Raw genomic sequence first — 24,532 nt, 5'->3', positions numbered from 1 at the left:
GATCTGTCCTCAGGGACTGATCTGATGCTGTGTTGACCTACTGGCTTCCTGGGATTAGTTTTCTCTTTCTTTGTCTAAACTAGAGAAACTGCATTCGTTTTGGTAGTAATTTATAATTATAGTTTATCTCAATCCTATTTTATTCAATTTTGTTTAGAGCTGGAACCAATTTTACTGATTTGATCTCTTTTTTGTTGCCAAACATCTAATAAACTGCTTTTGTTGTCCCCTCAGCTAATCAGCTGAATGTCATGAGATTTTTCTACAGAAATTTTATTGGCCAAGCAGTGTTTTGTGTGTCATCATCGGTTGCGATTCTAATGTTGTTGTGCAAAGCAAGAGAGAGAAAAAAAAAAGGCAAGCAAAAAAAAAGGCAACCACCCACCAAGAGTGACAACTGCCTCTTGAAGAAATTCTCTGGGAGAAAACCACAATGTGCATACAGTCTACCACGGTGTACTAATTGCAGAGAAGTACTGTGTTATTATTTATTGATTTGTGGGTTTGCTGAAAGGGGAAAACACTGTCATAAATATCCAGAACTCAGGGTCTTTGAAATCCAATTCTGTGCTGTCGATTGCTGTGTTTTCCTGCTGGTTGTTTGTGGGATCCTTGTGGCTTACTCATGTAGAGTGGCCTTGAGCCACAAAGCTGGGCCATCAACACTAAGAGACACTGAATAGGCAATGAGTGGGTGAGGGATCAGTGCTCCATTAGGGCCCTGCAGATACTGTCCTGGTTCCTCCCCTTCTGCTGCTCCTATCACCTGGGCGTCTGTGAAACCTGAGAATGCAAGTTACTTTTCCAGTTTGGATTTCTGTCCACAGTATCCTCAGCTTAGAAGCAGGGATTTTCTTTTTCACAGTAATCAGGCATAGGCCAGACCCATGAACTGTGCTGTGTCTAAGAACTTTGCTTAGACCAAACCTCAAAGAAAGATTGAGCAATACTGTTGTTACAAACTTAACACATACAAACAGCTAACTTTACAGAAGCTTTCCTAATTTGGAAGTAGGTAATTCTTGTTTTTGGTTTGTTTATCCAATTTCACTTTGTGCAATAAATAATGTTTCTGATTTAGTAGTAAAAGTATGTTTTAATTAGTAAAAAGTAACTTGGGCTAAAGGCAGCACTGAAGTATTGAGAATAAACCCCAGCACCATGTTTCTAAAACCTTTAACACTCTGGACTTCAGAATATATTTCACTCTCAGCACTAACATTATAACCACATAGACAAAGAAGACTCACAAAAATATATGAGCCCAAGTACCACCAGTGGTGTGCATACCGTATTTTGATAACCACTTGACCACTTGTAGAATCTGTAAAAGTCTCACTTCTTCTGAATCAGAGGTTGAAAGAAGAGGATGAAAATTCATCTGTCATTTCTGGCAGCTGATGTGATTGGCTCACTGTTTGACTGGTGGTTGTGAGGAAGAGAACTTGGGGTTAGGGTATTGGGTGGGGGTGAAGATAGTTGCTGCACAGATTCCAGTGTTGCAACAAAGCATGTAATGGGCAGCTTGGCCCACACTCAGCCTTTCTCTCTATTTCCTTGTCTCTTTTTTTCAATCTGTGTATTTTTCAGCCTTTTCTTCTCCTTCAGTTCAAGACCAGAAACAACACCATTTTTATTACATACTATTACATACTAATTTAATAAAGAATAAATGATGGTGAGTTGTTACAGATGACGTGGACTGTGTCTCACCACCTCGACAATACACTATGTCACTGTCAGATGAAGCTCACTGTAACAATGTGCAGCATCAGTGTTTCAGTAAAAACACACCACCTGCATGTCTCACACATGGATGCACAGGGCATGGAAATAAAGCGATGGCGTTTATACCGGCATGTGTTGCCCTCACTTGACCTTTTTCATGGGTCTCATCACATTTCATCACACTGTTGTCAATATTAATGTTACCATCATATCTGGGCCTTAGGTGTCTTTGATTTTTGGGGTTTTCCCTTTACGTGACACATACAGATAATCCTAAAATGAGCCTTGAAGCAGAACATATCCCCTAAATCACCAGTGAAACAGTTCAGTCACTCCACCAGGACACATGTCTTTTTAATTTAAAGCCACAATGAAAGGACTCCCTACAGTGGGTTGTGGTGCTGTCTCCGAGATGTCTTGCCTCTTTATGTTGGACAAAACAAAACCACAGGCCGGAATTAAAACCCAAATGTGTTCGCAGCCATAATGTATCCTGTAATCAAGCAAACGTCGAGGCATGTAAATCCTCTTATCTACCCACTGTCAGCAAAGTGCAGACTGTTAAATTTGAATACTCAAGATGCTGCAGTACAGTGTGTGCAATTCACTTGTATGTACACAGACAGTATATTTAAATACACAATGATGTGCTATTTTCAAATACTGGATTAAGATTTGTTTTATCCCCTTATATCCTCACATGGCTTTTATGAACAATGAGGTAAAAAAAACTCTTGGAGGCACTTGAAACATTGAGTTCACATCTAGTGTACAGTGTCAGCCTAGCATTATAGCTGTCAGCATGTAATTGGAACACACCGTCTGTCTGAAGACAGTCTGAAAATCTGAACTGCTGTAAAATTCTTAGCCAAATATGTTGTCGGAGGATTAAAATTGTGCAGGTTGGAGGAAATCAGAGTTGGTGTGTTTTCCTGCAGATACAGGACTGAGCAAAAGACCACTTCCTATTGGATGGACCTTTGGCTTCAGCACTGATCTCATCTTCCTGTATCACACAATGTCAGGGAAGAAAAGAATTCCTGATATTCATGGTGTTTTCTGTGTCTGTTCAGTAAATGAGATCTGTTTATACTTCAGTCTGACTTCAGTCACCCTCCCTGTTACCACAAATAAATCCCTCTGTTTTTATAAAAGTTAATGCTACAATAAAAAGTCAAGATTCCATTTGAGGTAAAGCAAAAGAGTGATTTTTTTTTTCTCCCAAACCTTTTGTCAAATTATCTTGGATAACTGTCTTGGTTAACTGCATGAATCGATTGGTAAATTTTATGTTTTACCTTAAACACTTCCCCTTTTTGCAAGTCATCCACCAATAAGGCTAGTTCATGAATATGAACTATTATTGCTATCTATTGTTTGAGCTAATCCGTTGCATTCTGAAGATGACAGTATTTTATTATTTGATGAACTGAGTTCTTTTGGTCTGTTGATTTTCAGCAGTCTCTAGTGTTCACCACTGGGGACAGATTCCAGACGATGCTAAAATACTTGAGGCTGTTTTGTCATAGCAGACATATTTGGATCGAAATCACAGCTTCGGAACTTTCGCATTTGCAGTTGTCGCCCTAAAAAGGTCGTCGCCCTCTAATATCCCATTCATAGTTGCTGTAGTCACTGGCAGAGTGGCGGGTGTGCCTGTGTTTCTTCCGTTTGAGAAAAGGGTGTGTCGCCTTGATAAAAGAGTCATTAGGTTGGAGCTTTTATGGAGCCTTTCACTGCCTCGGTGTGAAGTGAAAGCCGGGGCTTGTTCGAGACAATCTGGTCCAGGTCCTGGTTTGTGAGTCTGTCAACTTAACCTCAATAGCAGGCTTGTCTTAAGACCCTCTGTCACAACTTCCTGAGAGTGAAGTTGTTTCAGCTGGTGGTGCAATGAACTGTGCGCAGCACAGTGTGAGTGCAGAATGTTCTTTTTTTTCTGGTTCGAGAACAACAATCCATTAAAAACAAAATATATTTAAAAAGTTTGTCTGAAAGGATTTGGTTATAAAATCATAGCATTGTCCAGTCTTTAAACCCCGAAGTGAAGCAAATGTATTTAGACCAACAGAGTCTGTGTGTGAGGAACAGGATCTTTTAATCTCTCAGGATGTTGTTAACCTCGTCGCTGCTTCACAGAGGTCGTCAGTAACAGAAGAATGAAAGGAGAGGCTGTTTGACTTTTTTAAAAGGACATATTTGACCTCACTGTCTGGAGCCACATTGTGGAATTCCTTACAACCACTGATAAAGTCACCTTTGCATTTTCTGAGATACGGTAAAGGCTAAGACTTGTGGCCAAGTTATTCAAATACAAAACCATGTTGAGCCTTATTTTCTTGTGATCGTCTCTTTTTGTTTTAAAGTGAAAAAAAGTCCTGGACCTGTTTTGCATAGTTACTGGTCATGGGTTAGAAGTGATGCTGGAATCCAGTGTCCCAGTGTTGTGTCCCAAAATGAGATCCCAGCATGAGTCCTCTGTGTCCCAGGACTGACACGGGCACATAGCAAGAATGTGATTTCACACTAAAAATAATTGAAAGGTCAAAAGTGGGCAGGAGTCGTTGAAAATGTCGAAAAGAAAATGTTCCAGAGTATAGTTGGATCTATTTGGAGCTAAATAATGTCTTGTAAAGCTTACATTTCTAAAACATGTCAATGTTATACATTATATTGTGTGTTGGCCAAAACACCAGTTGAATCCCACAGTACGTCTTAACAACTAAACCTTCGGCTGAATCAGTGAGTTGTCTTCTTAAAAGTAGATAATTGCTTGCTTTACGCAATGTGGCCTCCATTTTATATCCTTAAATCCTGACTGCCTCACAGTTTGTAAGTCATCGTCTGACTGACTGTTTCGTCATACAGTAGTTCTCCTGGCATCAAAGGATATGACAAGTTTCATTCTGGCCATAATGGATGGAATTTACAATTGATACCATTCAATTTTAAAATGAACATCTTTTAAAGAACACCGTTTAAGCAGACTACGACCTGGTCACTGGAAAGAAATCACATGACCACATACAGTACTTAAAGTGTTGACGTTGCTTCCTGTGAATTTTAATGTGGTTAATTTGACCTGATTTTCAGTTAAAACGAGACGTAGGCTGTCAAAGAAAGTCAAGGTGATTTATACTGAACTTTATAAACGGAGGTTGTTATGAATGTTCTTTATAGTAAAAGGTTGACCTTTTTATTGGAAGAAACAGTTGGATAAATTGTGAAAAAATGTATTGTTGCTTTGTTGAGAGGCGTTTCTTAGAATGAACTTTTCTTTGACTTACATCAGAGCAGGTCTTTCCTGGGAAACGTTACATCACCATGTTTTTACATTGGTCCACTGTGCGCAGACTAAATACTGTTTTATTTGTAATCCTAACGTCATAAACTGTCATTAAATGGTTTCTGTTTTCAGTCTAAACACACTTTGATACAGTACAACCAATACTCCAAAGGTTTTAATCTAAATTGACTATCAGAGGGAGTTTTTTCTTTCATCTTACCTGACAGTTTGACTCCTTTTCAGTTTCCACAGACTTGTCAGAAATGTTACAGAGTAAAACGTTTGTGTCATCAGTCTCCCCCCTGTCAGGGCATGTATAATTGTTCTTCAGGTTTGTACTTGTATGTAGGGATTTAGGGATTACCAGATCTGTTACACTGTGACATGGCGTAGATACATGACATCAATTGACCATTGTTGACCATTCAATGTCATAGTCAACAGTTTTTCATAGATTTGCAGAAGTGCTGCAGGGTGATGTTTGAGTGCTTAAAATAAGAACTGGTGTTTTTGTGAAACCACCTTCTCGAACGTGTTATTCAGTCAAGGCTGACTAGTTAACTAATAATAAATTGATCACCACACCCGTGTCTGTCCCTACAGATGGATGGAGGCCTGCCTGGACGAGGAGTTGCCCCCCACCACAGAGCTAGAGGAGGGGCTGAGGAACGGCGTCTATCTGGCCAAACTGGGCAACTTCTTTGCACCGCACACTGTCTCACTCAAGAAGATCTATGACCGTGAACAGACACGATACAAGGTTCAACTTTTTTTCACATATTCACTAAAAGACAGTGGTGGGACTGAAATGTGACCAACCCTGAATACTGGCCAACCTTTAATGCTGGCCAGTTGCAGCTTCATTTAAAATGCCTTCAATTGTTCATCAACTGATATGATCTAAGAAAAATCTCTTGGTCAGAAAAAATAGTGCACAGTGTGTAGATTCAGGCAGAGTTGTAATTCTTTGGCATCTAGACTGAACTAGGCAAAATCTATGCACCATTTTGGACAGATTTGTACAAAACCTTTAAAAGTGGCGAGATATTTATATATTTATAAATACCTTGTTCAAAAGTATCTGAAGGTTAAACAAAATATTAGCAAAAACAACACATTGTGGCTGATATTAGCACAAATATCCAGAATGGTTAAACTTGTACAAATGTGTGGGTCTCACTAAAGTTCTTTCCATTGTATTTCAAGTTATTTTGACTCTAAATTTGGAACAACATTCCCCCTGTGTTGCCTGGGTGTGTTAACACAGCCACAATTTTTAAAGCTCATACAAAAGCAGGAAATATCACTCAGATGCTGTAAAGTGTACACACTAAATACCACTGTGCTCTGAGGGCCAAAGGTAACTTCATTTTGGAACCAGGGTTGTGTTATGGTACCATAGAGTATTGAACAGAAACATCTGAACTTTGATAACCCTGCTCAACAGTACATTTGTCACCAGCTAAATGTCCTGGATAAAGGCAGCCTTGTTTGGCCATATCTTTTGTCAGCATTGATGGAAATAAGTCAAAGGCCGTTTATGAACAAAATCTCTGTTCTGTCACACAGGCAACAGGTCTCCATTTCAGACACACAGACAATGTCATTCAGTGGCTCAATGCCATGTCAGAGAAGGGCCTGCCAAAGGTGAGTGTCACTCACACACTGAACATCATTACAAGTGTAATGTGAGAGTCTGAATATTAATTACAGTATTTCATCCAGTATTGGGTAATTGTTTTCTCACACTAGGTGGTAAAATGGCCTTCTCTCTCTAAGAACTACTGTTTAAAGAAAACTCTAACAACTAGAATAAAAACAGGTTAATAACGATTCAATTACTTTGTCCTAAATGAAAAAAGACGTGGAACACAAACATCTCCCTGCTCTTATTCAGCAATATTGAGGACACATCAGATTTCAGTTTCAGATGTCAGTTTGACACAATTAATCATGATTAACCCACAGCTGCCCTGTGATTAATCAGATCTTTAAGGTAAGATATAAGGTGAATGGCACATTGTCAAAATGTTAAGGATAATTTTAACAGGACGTTTCAAACGTGGGGAAAAACATCTACCTTTATTATTCTCTAGAAAGTCAATAATACGCTGTCAACCTAATACAGTTTTATTGTTGACTAAAAATCAATTCAAACAAATCAAACATAGATTGTTACCTTGATGCTTATATTAGTATAGTAGTATATATACTGACAGTAAAGGTTTTCATATACGAATGTCTCAGTACACACTGAGAACACGGCATTTTCCAACTTTTAACAGAAAATGAGTACCTGCCGTAATAATCCCTTATTTTATTGCCGCCCAAAGACAACACCGGAGCATGTGAATGCACATTTCCATTGTGTAATCCCTTGTTAGAGCTAATATCCTGAGTCACAGTTCAACACATGCTACAACATGCTGTCATCGACCTGTTGTGCTGTGATTAACTCTCGTCCTCGACTCTTTCAGATCTTCTACCCTGAAACCACCGACATCTACGACAGAAAGAACATGCCACGTTGCATCTACTGCATACATGCGCTCAGGTACCCTCGTTCTCTCTGTTTACCTCTCGCTTTTCCTGTTTGTCTGTACCTGATTATATCATCGGATCTCAGGTGCTGCAGTCCAGCACATCATTTCCTTATAATGTGACTCCACATAGGTGCTCAGAGGTGTGTGTGGAAATGCTGCACACCGTCTGTAGACCTGCACACAAGTGTGACGTTTTTATGAGGTGAAACTGTGTTTTTTCTCGCAGAAAGGAATTCAGTAGCTCATGGAGCTTTCATAGAAGCAGCTCATTTTTGTTATAAACAGCAGACGCATTATTGTAGTGTTTTGTGACTAGAAAAAAGGAGCAGTAATGTTGGAGAGGGGCTTTGTCAACCATAAAAGAATGGAAACAACCGAAAAAATGGTTTACTCAGAAGTACACAGAGCAGTTAATTGTTGACAGCTGTAGCAGAGGCGCCGGTACAGGTCAAAGGATATTTGTAGACGAGTCTGTGTAGACGAGAGCAGAGAGTATTTAAAAATTTAACATGCAATCACATTTTATAAATAGCTTTTTAAAGGTTAATTTAATAGAAAAATACAACAAAAAATTCAACTTTTCATCACAATAATACGTTTGTTGTCCTGTATTGAGTTTCTGTATGATACAGAGTGGCTGTTCCTAAACTATTTTGGCCACACCCCTTCTATATCCTAACCAGGTTGATGCACCTTCAACTCCATTCAACGTCAAAAAAACAAAACATGTTTTTTAATTAAATAAACAGAACACAAGTATTACACACATATATTGCCTACATTATTTAATTTATTAAAATGTCAGGTTTTTTTTATTTTAAATTTGACGCGAGATGCACCACACTCTGGGAATCCCTGATATAAAGCATGTCCTGACCTGTGACACCTAAATGTTTCACTCCCCAGGGTGCTTTGTGTTTATTTGATCTCATGTGTGTTTTTCTGTTGTCCTTTGCTTTGATTTCACAGCCTGTACCTGTTTAAGTTGGGCCTGGCTCCACAGATCCAGGATCTGTATGGAAAAGTCGATTTTACTGGTTAGTGTTTTGAAATAGTTTGTTTTCCATTCTGTACCTCCTGATGTTATGTCATCTTATATCAAGACTGCAACAAGTGTGCCAGTAGTATGTGCAATACTAGTGTAAAGTTGGGAATGCTTCACAGTTGAGTTCACAGCAAAGATCATTCAAGGCTGCGGAGCTACTGCAAAAGTAAAACTCATCAGTAATAGCAAGTATTTTCCCCCCATCTGCTGATTTCCCGCCTGGCTCTTTGTCCTAGATCCCAGAGGCAGAAATCCAATTATCACACATGAGCCAGGAACAGTCTGTCTCCAATAGTCTCTCACTTCACTGACCCATTCTGCTCCCACTCCCCTCCCTTTCTCTCCTTTCTTAAACCTCACAACATGGATCTTTTCCCTCTTCACTGTCTTGTCTGTCCCAGAGGAGGAGATCAACAACATGAAGAGTGAGCTGGAAAAGTATGGAATCCAGATGCCTGCCTTTAGCAAGATTGGTGGGATCCTGGCCAATGAGCTCTCGGTGGATGAAGCTGCATGTAAGAAGAACTCATGTCTTATAAGCAGAGAGCAGAATCTGAAGGCTGCACATGTTAGATGTCTGCAACAGGAAACCATTTTCTCCAGTCCTTAAATACTGATAAATAACATTTATCACTGATTGTTAACAAAAACACACAACACACAGTAATGTCCACAGACATTTGAACTGGCCATGTTTAACAGTAAAACATAGACTTTGGTGACTCAGTACCAGAGTTTGATCTTTTTGTAAACAAAATACAGTTCTCGCTCGTTGTTCGATGCTTGACCCATCTCTACTTCACAGTCATTTTCTAAATACAGTCACTTTTTATACAAGTCCCTTTTTAAATACAATTAAAGGCCTATAAAGTATTGGCAGGTGGTCTTTAAGGAACTTCTCCCCCCTCAGTGCATGCTGCGGTGATCGCCATTAATGAAGCCATAGACCACGGTGTCCCAGAAGGCACCTTGGCTGCGATGCAGAACCCTAATGCCATGCTGGTCAACCTTGACCCTCACTCTGCCAGAGAGTACCAAGACATGTTGTACCAGGCCAAAGGGGAGAAGGTGGCCAGCTCACGGAAACGGGTATGTGTTATTGAAGTTTATGACATGTAAAGTTCACTCTGCCTCAGCGGTTCTAACATGAAATATTTTGTCATGTTTCCTGTTCTGCTCTGACAGCAAATGGAGAATGCCGAAGCAGAAAGAGATATCTATGACGAGCTTCTCACTCAGGCTGAACTCCAAGGCAATGTTAACAGAGCCAATGGTAAGTCATGCAAGTCACAGATCTATTTGGCAATTTGTCTTGGTTTCCTGTGTACAGCTGTAACGCTGCGACCTTTCTCAAACAGTGAGTAATGCCCTGAAGGCAGCTGAGGAAGCTTTGCTGAGTGGTGACGAGGATAAGTTGTATGAGGCCCTCAAAGCCATGGGCGTTCAGAACCTGCAGGCACAGAACAAGGGCTGGTACCTCAAACAGCTACAGGCTGAACGGGAGAATAAAGAGCAGGTGAGAATTAGTGTGTGATAAAATATGAGCCCACCAGTGATGTTAGCTTCTGTTGTTTCATCATGGTGATCTCTGCTGGGTTTCTATATTTTTAGATGTCTCCAGGAGAAGTGCTGACAAAAGACGAGTTGCAGAGTGGTGTGGATGTGGCTAATCAGATCGCAGAGGGCTACTTAAAAAGTATGCAAACAATTCCTGATGGACCAGAACCACGCCTTGGTTTTAATTTATCCAATGTTGTTTGCGCTGATCATTATAATTTACCATTCATGTCTATGTGTTTTTGTGTATGTAGTGTTAAAGGCAGTAGAACGAATCAATGCAGGCATCAGAGCAGGAGTCGCAGAAGATACAGTGGAGGAGCTGATGAACCCTGATGCTCAGCTTCCTGAAGTCTATCCCAGTGCTGCAGACCTCTACCAGAGAGAACTGTTCAGCCTACAGCAGCAGAGTGCAGAGGTGAATATGACCACAGACACAGGGGAAATGGGTTAGAAAGGGATACGAAAAGGGTTAAATTGGCACCTTGAGGAAAAAGTGCTGTTGTTTATGGCAAAGAGTCTTAACATCTGACCAAGGCATAAATGTTTACAACACAGTCCAACATGTTACAAAGTGAGAACTGATTGGTTCCTCTTGATAAAATTAGGGCCTTAATAATGCATCATGAATCGGTTAAAAATCAACAAATATGTGGGACGCATTTTCCGTTTCACAAAAATCGATATAAAATTGTGAAGCATATTGTGTCATGGGTTGAGTGCGTCTTTACATTCCACTGAACGTGCTTCAATAATATTATAAACATATACTAAAGGCACAATTTAAGTGACAAACACCATGAAAAAAACCAAAACATTTTACTTGCATTTACTTGAATGCAGAAAAAAAATCATTATGTTTACCTACATGTTGCTGAAACAAGTAAATACAAATATTTGTACATGACCAGGTCCTGAAAATGTGTTTGTGTAATTTCCCCCACTGATCACTGACAGTGTTCCACCCAGTGGCTCTGTAATGGGATATTAAGGTCATATCATCAACTTTCCTTTACGGAAGCGCCAGTTCAGCAGTTTACACAGTTACCAAACACAGAAAGTGCTTGTTACGTTTGCTGGTTCATTTTTCAGATACTTAGATAATGAATTTTGCTGAGAGTTCCGTTTGTACCACCATAATGTTCTCTGTTATTAACCACACAGCTCCTCTCGTGTTTTTAGCGCACACCTTCGAATCTGTCTTCCGGCATTTCTCTGGTGACACTTTGACTTAAGAGGTAATTATTTGCTCTGTGTCCTGCAGGGTTCACTGTCCCACCCTGAGCTGCTTGTCGCTGTGGAGATGCTGTCGGCAGTTGTGCTGATGAATGAGGCGATGGATGTTGGGGACAGAGCTGCCCTCTGGAAACAACTGTCCAGTTCTGTCGCAGGGCTCAGTAATGTGGAAGATGAATATGCACAGAGGTGAGCGCTCTCTCACAGAAATGTCTGCAAAGAGACCACTGCAACTAAAACCTGAGCTATGTTGTCTGAGTGGAGTGGAGTGTTGATGTGGCCCATCATCTCTGTTTGTTCATCAGATACATGGATGAACTGATGCGTCTAAAGGCAGCAGCCAGAGAGCAGGGGAGTGACTACCTGACCTGGAATGACATCCAGGCCTGCATCGACCATGTCAACATGACTGTGCAGGAAGAACATGAACGTAGGGGATACACACACCCACACTATATTACAAATTCAAAAATTCACCTATTTTACAAGTGATATAAATTGTATAATTTGCACGTAAAGAAGTTATTAATTATTTTTTTTACTCGCAGGTATCGCTGCCATTGGACTGATCAACGAAGCCTTGGATGAGGGAGATCCCATGAAGACGCTGGCTATGCTGCAGAACCCGTCAGCTAAGCTCATGGATGTGGACCCCAGTGTGGCTCAGCACTATCATGACAAGCTGTTGGAGGCCCGCAGGGAAAAGGCCCATGTAAGACACACTGACAGCAGGCGTTGGTATTCACATAGTTCTGGTCCACAGTCTGTTCTCCTGGTCCCTCTCTTGGCTCTCGTCTGTGCTCTTATTGTCCAAGTGAGCTTAATGCAAACACATAAAGCTTGAAGTAAGAAGCTTCAGGTTTCCACTGATGAAACAGGTTTTACTGTAGCTCATACAGCTCTTGGTTTTTATCTACATTCTTGACTCAACTTTTATCTTTAACCTTACAGTCAGCAGTCTTGAGTATTGTGTCTGAGGTCTCAAAATTAGCAGAGAAGTGTTGATTCATGGGAAGTTTTGGATCCAGAAGGCCATCTGGGTTAGTAACTGTGCCAGATAACATTATGGTTTGCCAGAGTGGTGCTAGCCCTCGCCTGATGACTGCTGGGAATAGCTCCATACGACTTTGAAAAGGATTAAATGGTAGAAGATAAATGGATGGAAACACGAATGTTAGTTTTGTGTTACGTTAAGTTATCTGCTATGTTATCTTCTAAGTTTCACTACTGTGTCATCATGGCTGAGAAATATGTGACACAGATGGATTCATGTGGTTCAGGCCACTGAGCCACATGTGATTAGCCAGCTGATGTACCATGGGGTGATCATCTTTTCTCCTACTCATTTCCTGTGAAACGGAGTGTCCGTTTGTGTTAAGCCTTTGTGCTTTTCTATTTTTTGTTTGGTTATCTGCATTTCTTCCCCTAACTGTCCAAAAGGCGAAATGGCTCAAAATGATCATCATGTCTTTGCTCTTTCTCTCTCTGACTCATACACTTGGTTAATACTTGGTTGAAGGAGGCTTATGAATGCAGTTGTTGTTCATGTGGTTGTGAAGCAAATTTGCATGCATTACCACAAACACCATATTTGGATTGCTCTTCTGTCAGAGGAAACAGTGGTCTGTCAGGCAGCAGGTATGACCAGACTGCATGTACTGTGCATGACACAGTGTATAAAGGTTCACAGGAAGTGACAATCACTCAGAGACTAGTTCAAGATTTCTATAAAAAACATTTAAACAAAGGAAAAGATACATATTGTCCATGTTTAAAAGTCTTAACTTTGACATCAGGGCACATGGTCACTGCCCCTATTGTTTTAATTGTCAACATAGTTATTGTACATCAAACCCGTGTAACTAATGATGAAGAACCTTGCTTCATGTTCCAAAGAAAAAAGCTTCGGAAAAGAAAACAAACATTTTTCCGTGCTGATTACCAGGAGTAGGAAATGACGAGCTGAGCCTTGGTCATTTGTTTCCATAAAAGGACATAATGCTGACCATTATATTAAATAGGTAATCCACAAGGGCACACACACACAAACACACACACACACACACACACACACTGTCCTCTGGGCACTGGCTGCTGAATCTGGCAGTTTGCGTTGATGATCTGGAGAAAAAGGATTGGTTTGCATTTTTGTTTTTCTGTGACTGTCCTCGGCTTAAAAAGAATATATTTAATTTTAAAAAAGACAAGGATAAAACACAAAAAGGATAAATTGTGGTTTTCAGAGTGAGGGAGGAAGTTGTGTTTATAATTATAGACTGCACATTTACATACAGGTTTTAATTAAACCTTTATGTAATTAATTTGAAACATAAGTTGTTGATTTGCTGCTATTGTTTATCTATTCAGTGAATTAGTGACAGTTTGGGTTTAAACATCAGTGAAAAATAATCCAGAGTCAGAGATGGAACCAGGTTGAATAAGAACCACGCTAAATGGGGTTTTTGGGAAATTTGTATGCAACTGTGATAAAACCTTTTCTTTTTTTTTTCTACAACGTCATCACCAACAGTTAGCGAAACAGTCAGACAGATGTTGGCTTTGAGTGTAGACTGGAGGCTGTGCCCAGACAAACAGGAAGTCCTGACCAGACTTTACTGACTATCAAGCTGAATATAGGAGACCACGGGGTCTCTGCAGATGGTTATCGCTTGTATTTGTGGCCTAAAATATAACTGTTTATAGAGTACTCACATACTTTATAATGGCCTGTTCATGCTTACTAAAAGAGTTTGAAAACGGTTGTTTGGCTTTACTGGAGAGAGTTCTAGCAATAAGAAGTTAAACTAAAATCTCGTCAGCTTCTTCTATTTCCATGATGTGGCTGTAACCTGTGGGGAAACTACAGAACACCAAGTTACCGCCCAAGTCTTCATCCAGTGCCGTGGCTCACTTTGGTACCACACCCTGTCTAACACCTCCCTGTCAGCCACAGTGACTCATTTCCAACAAATACCAATTAAAATGCCCAGCACAAACCTATAAACACCAATCATTGCCTGCACTGGTACAGCTTTGTTTACTATAGAGACTGAGGCCCAGTCAGTGTCTGCCCCACTCTCTCATACTGTAGGAGACCAGATCGGGTGTCAGTCCTACCGCCCACCTCTTTTACACACATACACTTCATCTGCACTCCAAGTCAGTGTGAGGGGGCGGGACTTGCAGAGGGGAGGGTTGTCTGTAGACATCAGCGGCAGTAAGAGACACAAACTGCCAAATAAGGGGACAGAGGGCGCCACCTGGATGCAATTATGCATTACTACACTAATCTCATTAAAATTAAATCATTGCTTTGTTACTAAGGGTTGCCTGGACAAAAACATTGACAGCCCGTATTGCTAAAATATAAAGTAATTTTATTCATGGACAATTTATTAAAACATTTATCAAAAAGTTTTCTGTTAAATTAAAGGTAGCAAAAATAAAATTTATTAAAATCTGTCATGTTATTCTTAAAAAGTTGATATAACTATAAATATTGATGCAATAGTTTCATGTACAATGGGAATAAACATTCTTACAAATGAAATAATTTAGAATTGGTTACCAACATTACTCATTGAAAACACTAGGCAAACAGTTTTGGCATGAATATAAAAGCATCTTAATAAAAAAACTCAACATTTTCCCCCCTTGGTTTTCCCATAGTGAGTGATTTGTTGTTCAAGACATTTGAAGTTTAAACCCTTTTTGAACCAGTCTTGATTTTGATACCTTGTGAATTTCTCCAGGAGACTCAGGACCCGTCTGCTGTGCTGTGGCTGGATGAGATACAGGATGCTATTCTGAAGGCCAACCAGGACACACGTGAAGCCTTCCAGTGTAGGAATATAAACCAACATCATGATTTACACACATTTAGTTTAATTTTCCTAACCCAGGATAATGTTAAATGTTTACATTCATAGTTGCCCAGTCCATCCAAACTATTAATGAGGCAGTGGACAGTGGAGAGGCATCGCAGACATTGGCTGCTCTACGAAACTCTGGGGCAGGACTCTACGGTGTCACCTCAGAGTGTGCCCAAACCTACCAGGATGACCTGTCAAAAATCAAGGATGAGAAAAAGAAAGAAGGTGAGGCCACAAAATAAGTCATGTAGTGACTATCTATAACTATGTTATTGATTTTGAAATTTGAAGAAATTATTTGATTAACATTCAGCATTACTGTCCAGGGGATAATGGCAGCGAGTGGGTAAAGCACTGGGTAAAGGGAGGACATAACTATTACTACAACTTGAATACTAAAGAGGGAACCTGGGTAGAACCAGAGGGCTTCCTGCAGAACAACACTCAGCTCAACAAGGAGGACATCCAGGTAAAAACCCTGTTCTATCTCAACACTGAAAACTATATTTAATATATATCACCAAAAAATTTTTTTCCCTCCACCAAATCAGTCTGTGGTCTCTGGAGTAACCACAGCTTACAACAGAGAGCAGCTCTGGTTGGCTAACGAGACGCTCATCACGAAGCTGCAAGCTCGTTGTCGTGGTTACTTGGTCAGGAAAGGACTAAAGGAACGGATAGAGTTCCTGAAAACACAGGAACCAGCTGTCACACGGATACAGGTAGGGCTGATCTCTGCCCAGGCCTGAAGTTGAACCACCTGTCAGCAGTACCGTGTTACAATGGCTCTGTTTGTTCTTATTTATTCTCCTCTTAGGCCCACTGGAAGGGCTACAAGGAGAAGAAGAAGTTTAAAGATCGCAAACAGTTTTTGAAAGATCATACTGATGATGCTGTGAAGGTAAAATCACATGTAATCTACATCAACAGCTTCATTTTTAATGTTCTATCTAAAATTCAGGAGTAAACGCTATGTTTTTGTCTCCTTTAGATCCAGTCCATGGTTCGAATGCATCAAGCTCGTAAAAAGTACAAGGATCGTCTCAAGTACTTCAGAGATCATGTTAGTATTTGAATTTTAAAACCCTGTTACAGGAGAGCTGCAAATTAAGTTTTTGACAGATCTAATCAAACAAGATAAGACATGTAAAATTTACTCTCACAAAAATCCAAGTTTTCAGTGAGCAAATTACTTTTTCCCTAATGACTCCTTTAAATCATGAGGCTTTGACATTAATTTCCCTGGAACACATCCGCTGACTTTTCCCCAGGTCCTGTAGTGCTAACGGTTCATTTAGCACTCTGACATGTGTGAAGTCATTTCCACTGTGGATCTTCTTGGGTTCCTGTCGAGCTATGTATAATTAGGACTATTGATCAGCCCTGTCATTGTTGCTTGGTTTTGCAGATCAATGATGTGATAAAAATCCAGGCCTTCATTAGAGCTAACAAAGCCAGGGATGACTACAAAACACTGAGTAAGTAGAATCTTCTTCTTTTCTTCACATTCTGTGATTTGGTCCCTCAACTGAGTCCTGCCTTGATTCACTTTTCTCTCTGATCTTTCTGCATTCAGCTAGTGCTGAAGATCCTCCAATGGCAGTGGTGAGGAAGTTCGTCCATCTGCTGGACCACAGCGACCAGGACTTTCAGGAGGAGCTGGAGCTGATGCGGCTGCGAGAGGAGGTGGTCACCAAGATCCGCTCCAACCAGCAGCTGGAGAATGACCTCAACCTGATGGATATCAAAATTGGCCTTCTGGTGAAGAACAGGATCACCCTGCAGGAGGTGGTGTCGCACAGCAAGAAGCTGACAAAAAAGAACAAGGGTCAGCTGTCCAACATGATGATGATGAACAAGCAAAGAGGAGGCCTGAAAGCACTGAGCAAGGAGAAGAGGGTCAAACTTGAGGCTTACCAGCATCTGTTTTACCTGTTACAGGTACAGAAACTTTGCATCCTTCTTACTAGACCAAACAACAGCTGTTTTACTGCCCCCTTAAATAACACCATATTTTTCTCCTTTCAGACCAACCCCACTTACCTGGCCAAGCTCATCTTCCAAATGCCACAGAACAGGTCTACGAAGTTCATGGACTCCGTTATCTTTACCCTGTACAACTATGCCTCCAATCAGAGAGAGGAGTATCTGCTTCTCAGGCTCTTCAAAACTGCCCTGCAGGAAGAGATTAAGTATGAAAGAATAAAATTCAAATAACCAGTTTTACTATTATTATTATTTTTTAAATGGCTAAATGTTATTTTACCAACTGTCTGCAGGTCCAAAGTTGACCAGATGAAAGAGATTGTTACAGGAAACCCAACAGTCATTAAGATGGTGGTCAGCTTTCACCGTGGAGCACGAGGACAAAATGCTTTAAGGCAAATCTTAGCACCAGTCGTCAAGGAGATCATGGAGGACAAAACATTAAACATCAAAACTGACCCCGTGGACATTTACAAGAGCTGGGTCAACCAGATGGAGACGCAGACAGGGGAGGCCAGGTGAGCTGGAGGGGATGGCGCTACAGTGAAACCAAATGTCTGCAGTGTCTTGAAGCTTCTCTGCTTTAAATGCTGAACTGGTCTTTAGTAGTTATCTTGAAATGTCAATCCTTTCACTGTTCAGTTCCAGGAACTATAAAAAAACAACCTCATTACTACCTTTTCTAAGGAAGAACAAGCAATCAGAAATAACAATCCTCGCTCAGTTTTACATATCCACTGGCTGATTAACATCCTTTTCCCCATTCTTTTTCTCCTTTCCACATTTTGAAGTGATATCCTTGATGTGATGTGCACATAATGGTCTAAAAACCCATCACACAAAGGCTGTGGTTTACTGTGAAAGTAGTTTAGACATACATTTTCCTTAAGTATTGTATTTAATACGTTGGGTTTTTTTAACCATTGTACTACAGTAATTTCGCTCTGTGACGCAGCTTTGAGAAAAGAAGTCTTGACTGTAGTCTTCAATAGCAGTAATCTCTTCACTATTCAGAATGTCCTGCTCTTAAGAATACCATTCGTGGAGCACTGATGAAGCACAGTGTTCGCAGTAGTAACAGATACAATTCTTGGTTCTTTTCTCATCCTCTCATTTCTTCATCCGTCTCATCGTTTCCCCTCTGCCAACAGTAAACTGCCCTACGATGTTACACCAGAGCAGGCCATGACCCATGAGGAGGTCAGGACAAGACTGGAGGCCTCTATCAAAAACATGAAGACCATCACTGACAAATTCCTCTCTGCTATAATCGTTTCGGTGGATAAAATCCCGTATGTTCACAGTTAACCGCATTCTTTTCCTGTTTAACTTTAATCAAATCTACCTGACATGCTGCAATCCATGATGTCCATGTGGGTTTTGTTCAACAGATATGGGATGCGGTTCATTTCCAAGGTGCTCAAGGACACTCTGCAAGAGAAGTTTCCAGATGCAACAGAGGATGAACTTCTCAAGGTTTTTTATTTTATTTTACTGATAGGTGTATTTCAATAAAATGTTGATCATTTTGTTTTTTCAAATTTTCCCCACATTTTTCCTACTTTTTCCTGCTGGTGCTTTTTTTTTCTACCTTGCTCCAGCTTCTCTCTCTGGAACTGCTGTGTTCTTCTCTCTGTTTGCTGACACCAAGGTGAGCCATGACGCTCTTTTGGCTCCCGCTCTTTTATTTCTGCTCTTACTTCATATTGCTTTTCTTTCATTGTCAGTTTTGAAATAGCATTTCTCAAATCTTTAAAACCCTGTAAGAAGGTTTGAATGCCTTCTGTCGAGATTTTAACAGAAAAAATTGCTCTGTGTTAAACTCTTCTTACTGACAATGTATCAGTAAAACAAAGGATGAGAAAAATTAAATAATATAATAAGAATTAGGACAAATAAACTAATCACGTTAATGGAGGACAGATACTGATCCTAAATGATATCGTTAATTATATTTCAGATGCTGACCGTTATAACTAACATTTAATTGTAACTCCTCAGATCGTGGGGAACCTCTTGTATTATCGCTACATGAACCCAGCCATCGTGGCGCCTGACGCCTTTGACATCATCGAGGTGTCGGCAGGTGGAGCACTGACCACTGAGCAACGGAGAAACCTGGGCTCTGTAGCCAAGATGCTGCAGCATGCTGCCTCCAATAAGATGTTCCTCGGGGACAATGCCCACCTCAATCCCATCAACGAATATCTCACGGCTTCATATCAGAAATTTAGGTCTGATTTTTTTTATTTGCTGTATGGAAGTGTTTCTGTTGGTCCAGTTTTATGTTCTTATCTGTGTTTATCCGTCAATGCAGGCGTTTCTTCCTGGCAGCTTGTGATGTTCCCTCGCTGGAGGATAGGTTCAATGTGGATCAATACTCAGATTTAGTCACCGTTACCAAACCTGTCATCTACATCTCCATTGGAGAGATTATTAACACTCACACAGTGAGTCAGAGCATAAAAAAAATTACATTCAAATCTTGTTTTATCACTGGAAATGTTATGTATGACTGAAGTGGTGACCCGCTGTTTCTCACATGTCAGCTGCTCCTGGACCATCAGGACGCCATCGCTCCAGAACACAATGACCCCATCCATGAGCTGCTGGAGGATCTGGGTGAGGTTCCCACAGTGGAGTCACTCATAGGTAAGTAAACTGAGAGGAAAAAGGCAAGAAATACTCATCCACTGAATAACAGGAAGTTGGTGAGATATCACAGAATGCTACTGTGAGGATACATATGACGGCATCTCAGGCTGTCCATGTAGGACACCGTACTGAAAGATTATGTTCACATATGTTTTGTCCTGATGCCAAAAATACACTTTACTTATATAGAGACATTTACAAACGGAAACCAAATACATTATTTTTACTCAATGCTTAAAGTTATCTTTGTACTTACAACAAGTACATACTGTAAGATAGAGTCAATACAGCTACAGTAATTCTATAACATTTATGTGTTTAAAAAAAAAGCACTAGGACTTTATACTGGAGTCTGTAGAATAGTTAGGTCTGGCCATACCCTATACATGGATCTCGGGGGTTCCTCACCTCCTACTTGTCCCAGTAACTACAGGCATGTGTTGATGATGTGTGTATTTTTAGGAGAAAATCCTCTTCCTCCTGACGACCCTAACAAAGAGCTCATGGGTAAAGTTGAGGTTTCACTCACGCTCACTAACAAGTTTGATGTACCTGGCGAGGCCAACACCGAGATGGATGCCAGGACTTTGTTGCTAAAGTAAGTCTATAAGTCAAAGTCAACAAGTCAAAAAGTCTGGATTAATATCCTGATTTAGAAGATTAAAGACAGATGGATGCAGTGGTTTTGGACCTTCCTTTTTTTCTTGTTGTTAACTGTTTTAATTTTTTTCTCTAAAGCACAAAGAGGCTCATTGTGGATGTGATCCGGTTTCAGCCTGGGGAGACTCTTACAGAGATTCTTGACTCAACACCAGGCCCAGAACAGGTTAGTAAAAAGAACTTTAAGGTGTCGCTTTACACCTTTTAAACTGAAGATACAGCTTTGTTTGATAAAACACTTTTGTTCAATTAAATTAACTCCCTGAATGGAGAAACAAACTGACACTATTTTACTGGTGGACAGGAGGCAGAGTACCAGCGGGCCATGCAGAGGAGAGCAGCCCGAGATGCCAAGACTCCAGAGAAGATGAAGCAGGTTAAACCTGTGGTGGACGACAGCCTGACGCTGCAGGGGAAGAAGGAGAAAATCAAGAACAACCTGCAGAGACTGGCAGAGCTGGGGAAGGTTGACCCGGAGAACCGCTACCAGGACCTTATCAATGACATAGCCAAGGTAGAGAGGACTATGTCTATATACCACTAATGTAAAAACAGTAGGATTTTGTTTGCATGTAGTGTACAAGTTACATGTTCCTTTTCAACAGGACATCAGAAATCAGAGGCGGTATCGTCAGCGTCGGAAAGCTGAGCTGGTGAGACTTCAGCAGACGAACAACGCTCTGAATTCGAAAACCAATTTTTATAATGTACAGATTGATTCATACAATCTGTACATCAAGTCTTGCATGGACAGCCTGACCAGCAAGGGCAAGTGAGTAGCTTTAATATTATATTTCCTATTATTAGCTCCTAACAATAAGAAATAAAACACATCTCCAAAATAGTCTCTATAATAATATAATAATAATAATAATAATAAAAATATAAAATACCAATCTCCAGCTAATACTTGCTTAAATTAAGAGCGAAACAACATACACCTGGAGTGTAACATAAGGATATCCTAACAGAGAAAGCTATGCATATATTTTTTTTTCTCAGAAAATTAGGACCACCACCAAATGGTGTTTGTATTGCTATGACCTATATTTTAATCTTAACACTTTTTGCAGTTTTTAATATAATACTATATTTACAATAATATTTGTCACTGTCTATTATTGATAAGATTTTATGAGCACACAGCCTACAATGCTGAGTATGGTGTTGTATGTTATTAATTATATTTGTGCTTGATATAGTTTGCCTAACAGTGAGTCGCTCATTATTGTTTCACTACATATAGAGGATTCACAGACTTACTGTATGCCTTAATCAGAGCTGAAAACAGGACCTTAAGCTAACACCTCCTGTCTCATGTCTCCTTGTTTAAGGCACATGTACGACACGTGAGAAAGAAGCAGAACTAGGTCACATGTAACAAGGCGGTGACTCACTGTTTATTATAGAACACCTGCTGATTTTAAATATTTTAACAATAAATAGGGGGCTGTTAAGGCCCTGAGCTGCTGCAGGAAATAACATTCAGCTGCAGTCAGACAAGCGGTGCCCCAGTTACCAGGGCTGTTTTTTTTCCCCCTTTTTTAAAGCCTGACAAAGTAGACTAAAAATGGACAGACAGATAAGGAACTGAGTTTGTTTTGACTTCAAAATTTCAAAAGATAAACTGGGTTTCGTTCATACTGTGGGAAAAGTGGAGGAGAATTATACTATACTGTTGTTTTCAGGGCTGAAAGAGCTCAAAAATGTGAACCTCCAGAGCAGAACCTCTGTAGTTTGAGAAGCATTGTTGTTTTTCTGAATAAAATTATTGTTTATCCTCCTCAAATATTAGATGACCACAACAGATGAGGTCGATTCTAGATTCAGCTACTAAATGCATTTGATTCCCTGTGTGCCACATGGTTCTTACACACTCATCGTCAGAGATGCTATTGTCTGCTCTGATACACTTGTCTCTCTTGTTGTCGTCAGGTTGTCAAAGAAACAAGGCGACAAGGCCAAGAAAAGTAAACAGGTCTCCCAGAAGTACACGGCCTCTCGCCTCCATGAGAAGGGCGTGCTCATCTCTATAGAGGATCTCCAGCCCAATCAGTGAGTTGAGCTAAAACCACAGCTAAGAATTGGGTTCTACTAGAACCCCCACAAAATGTCATAGAGAGAAAGTCCAAACATGTATGTACAGCATTTATAGGCTGGTTTCCATTCTTTCATTGAATGTTTTCCTTGTTAAGTGTTTGCATAATATCATGACTTGTTTATTTTAAACTCTTTATTTTATTTCAAGGATAAATGGTCTTTATTGTAATTTTTCCTCTTTTTGCCCCAATAATGAAAATTATATTAAGACTTTCTTCTGCTTGCAGGTTCAAGAATGTTATTTTTGAGATTTCACCATCAGAGTCTGTTGGAGTGTTTGATGTGAATGCCAAGTTCATGGGCGTCCACTTGGAGACGTTACAGCTAGAATACCAGGTATTGTTTCACACAGCAGCAGCTCAATGACAGATTTCCTACGACTTACTGAGGGTGAGTTTGGCTGGTTTTTACAAAGACTCTCACACTGCCATGTTTTTTTTTTCTCAGGATCTTCTTCAGTTGCAGTATGAAGGGGTGGCTGTGATGAAGCTCTTTGACAAGGCCACCATCAACGTGAACCTACTCATTTTCCTGCTCAACAAGAAATTTTATGGAAAATAGAGAAGGATAGACAAGAGGGCAAGAGACTCTGATTAAAACCACAACGCCCACTTTGAGGGCTGCTGAGCACCCTGACCCAAACCACCCTACCCATCCCACACACGTCTTCTACTGCACTTCACCTATGTGCCTATGCAAATTTATGTGCATTATTTTAATTATGTGGATTATCATTTTTGCTTTCACTCTTGATGCGGCAGTCTAGTTCCTCACTCTGGTAGGGGAACCACAGACACTTGCTGGAGTCTTTTTTACTGTCTTTGTTACTGTAGCTAGATCAGAACTCTAGCATTTGTTCTGTTTTTGCTTTAAATGTTAAAAATATCTTGTGCATGGGCTTATTATTATTAATTATAAAAAATATGTTTTATGTAAAGAAACTGTTTTATGTCTTTCTTAGCTTTTAGTTCGTCTACTCATCTGACTGATAAAACTTTATGGCTATCATCAAGTGAAAGAGTACTCTTTTAGACGGACTAAATACAGGAAATGAGTCCTGGTCTTAGTCTCAGTGACTCATCTCTTCTCTGTGACATTTTGTGTTTTGGTCTAGTGGATCAAAACAAGTTATAGGACAGACATGACAGACATGGTTTACTTTGAGAAAACATGTCTGGAATTAATCTTTTCTTTCCCTCTTTTTCAACATAAGCCACGTGTCCTTCAAAGCAGACACAATGACACATCATACATGGTAAATACACAAGAAATCAGACTTGCAGTAAACAAATAAAATTCCAATGCTCATATTGAGCCACCAACTCAATTTTCTTTTCTTTTTTTTACAAACATTTTAAATTTAGAATTAATATGTTCTCACCAACTAACCACATCTTACCCTGTTGTCATCTCTCTAACTAAGCAGGTCAGGTTGTGGTTTTATTTAGGAGTGGTCTGAATGGCCCAAGACTACAGCTCCAATAATGATGGTTAGAGAAATACACAACTCAAAGTTTTTACTTCTTTTAATTCTTATTACAATCAGCGGAAAAGAAGATGTAACTTGTGTAGAATACTTTGCAGATTGGCTCAGATACTGGGCTAAGGTTAAATACAGAAAATTATATATAAATATATAAAAAAATATACACAGTGAATGCTGGATCTCTGGGGGAAGTATGGTGGAGTAAAGAATCTTTGAATGGAAAAATATTTTTCAAAGAATTAGCAGCAGTTTAAAAGATATTGACAACCATTTTGACCGACATTTGTTAATGAGACATTTTTGAGAAATTTAATTAAAATGTATATAAAAAATGTAAACATCAATAAAATAAAACTGAAATAAATACAATGTTTCTATGCA

General features: G+C 39.9%; 1 protein-coding gene across 1 annotated transcript in view; it reads left to right on the top strand.

Moving 5' to 3' along the window:
* The window catches only part of iqgap1 (IQ motif containing GTPase activating protein 1), a 31,937-nt gene extending 7,422 nt beyond the window's left edge, over positions 1-24,515 (top strand). The window contains exons 3-37 of the mRNA XM_008337107.3: positions 5,615-5,771; positions 6,581-6,658; positions 7,489-7,565; positions 8,524-8,591; positions 9,001-9,114; positions 9,510-9,688; positions 9,785-9,872; positions 9,958-10,115; positions 10,211-10,295; positions 10,411-10,574; positions 11,421-11,581; positions 11,698-11,822; positions 11,941-12,104; positions 15,145-15,235; positions 15,322-15,489; positions 15,591-15,733; positions 15,816-15,986; positions 16,082-16,165; positions 16,256-16,327; positions 16,673-16,742; positions 16,841-17,205; positions 17,293-17,456; positions 17,544-17,768; positions 18,402-18,542; positions 18,642-18,726; positions 19,252-19,484; positions 19,568-19,700; positions 19,800-19,902; positions 20,368-20,503; positions 20,644-20,731; positions 20,870-21,079; positions 21,171-21,337; positions 22,501-22,620; positions 22,893-23,001; positions 23,113-24,515. Coding sequence (XP_008335329.1) covers positions 5,615-5,771; positions 6,581-6,658; positions 7,489-7,565; positions 8,524-8,591; positions 9,001-9,114; positions 9,510-9,688; positions 9,785-9,872; positions 9,958-10,115; positions 10,211-10,295; positions 10,411-10,574; positions 11,421-11,581; positions 11,698-11,822; positions 11,941-12,104; positions 15,145-15,235; positions 15,322-15,489; positions 15,591-15,733; positions 15,816-15,986; positions 16,082-16,165; positions 16,256-16,327; positions 16,673-16,742; positions 16,841-17,205; positions 17,293-17,456; positions 17,544-17,768; positions 18,402-18,542; positions 18,642-18,726; positions 19,252-19,484; positions 19,568-19,700; positions 19,800-19,902; positions 20,368-20,503; positions 20,644-20,731; positions 20,870-21,079; positions 21,171-21,337; positions 22,501-22,620; positions 22,893-23,001; positions 23,113-23,226 — 4,810 coding nt within the window. The 3' untranslated portion in view covers positions 23,227-24,515. The remainder of the gene's footprint in view (positions 1-5,614; positions 5,772-6,580; positions 6,659-7,488; positions 7,566-8,523; positions 8,592-9,000; positions 9,115-9,509; positions 9,689-9,784; positions 9,873-9,957; positions 10,116-10,210; positions 10,296-10,410; positions 10,575-11,420; positions 11,582-11,697; positions 11,823-11,940; positions 12,105-15,144; positions 15,236-15,321; positions 15,490-15,590; positions 15,734-15,815; positions 15,987-16,081; positions 16,166-16,255; positions 16,328-16,672; positions 16,743-16,840; positions 17,206-17,292; positions 17,457-17,543; positions 17,769-18,401; positions 18,543-18,641; positions 18,727-19,251; positions 19,485-19,567; positions 19,701-19,799; positions 19,903-20,367; positions 20,504-20,643; positions 20,732-20,869; positions 21,080-21,170; positions 21,338-22,500; positions 22,621-22,892; positions 23,002-23,112) is intronic.
* Positions 24,516-24,532: the final 17 nt, after the last annotated feature.

Source organism: Cynoglossus semilaevis, unplaced genomic scaffold (genome assembly GCF_000523025.1).
Source record: "Cynoglossus semilaevis isolate Cse_v1.0 unplaced genomic scaffold, Cse_v1.0 scaffold1699, whole genome shotgun sequence".
In the NCBI taxonomy this organism is placed as follows: domain Eukaryota; kingdom Metazoa; phylum Chordata; class Actinopteri; order Pleuronectiformes; family Cynoglossidae; genus Cynoglossus; species Cynoglossus semilaevis.
This window is presented reverse-complemented; position numbering and strand designations above follow the sequence as displayed.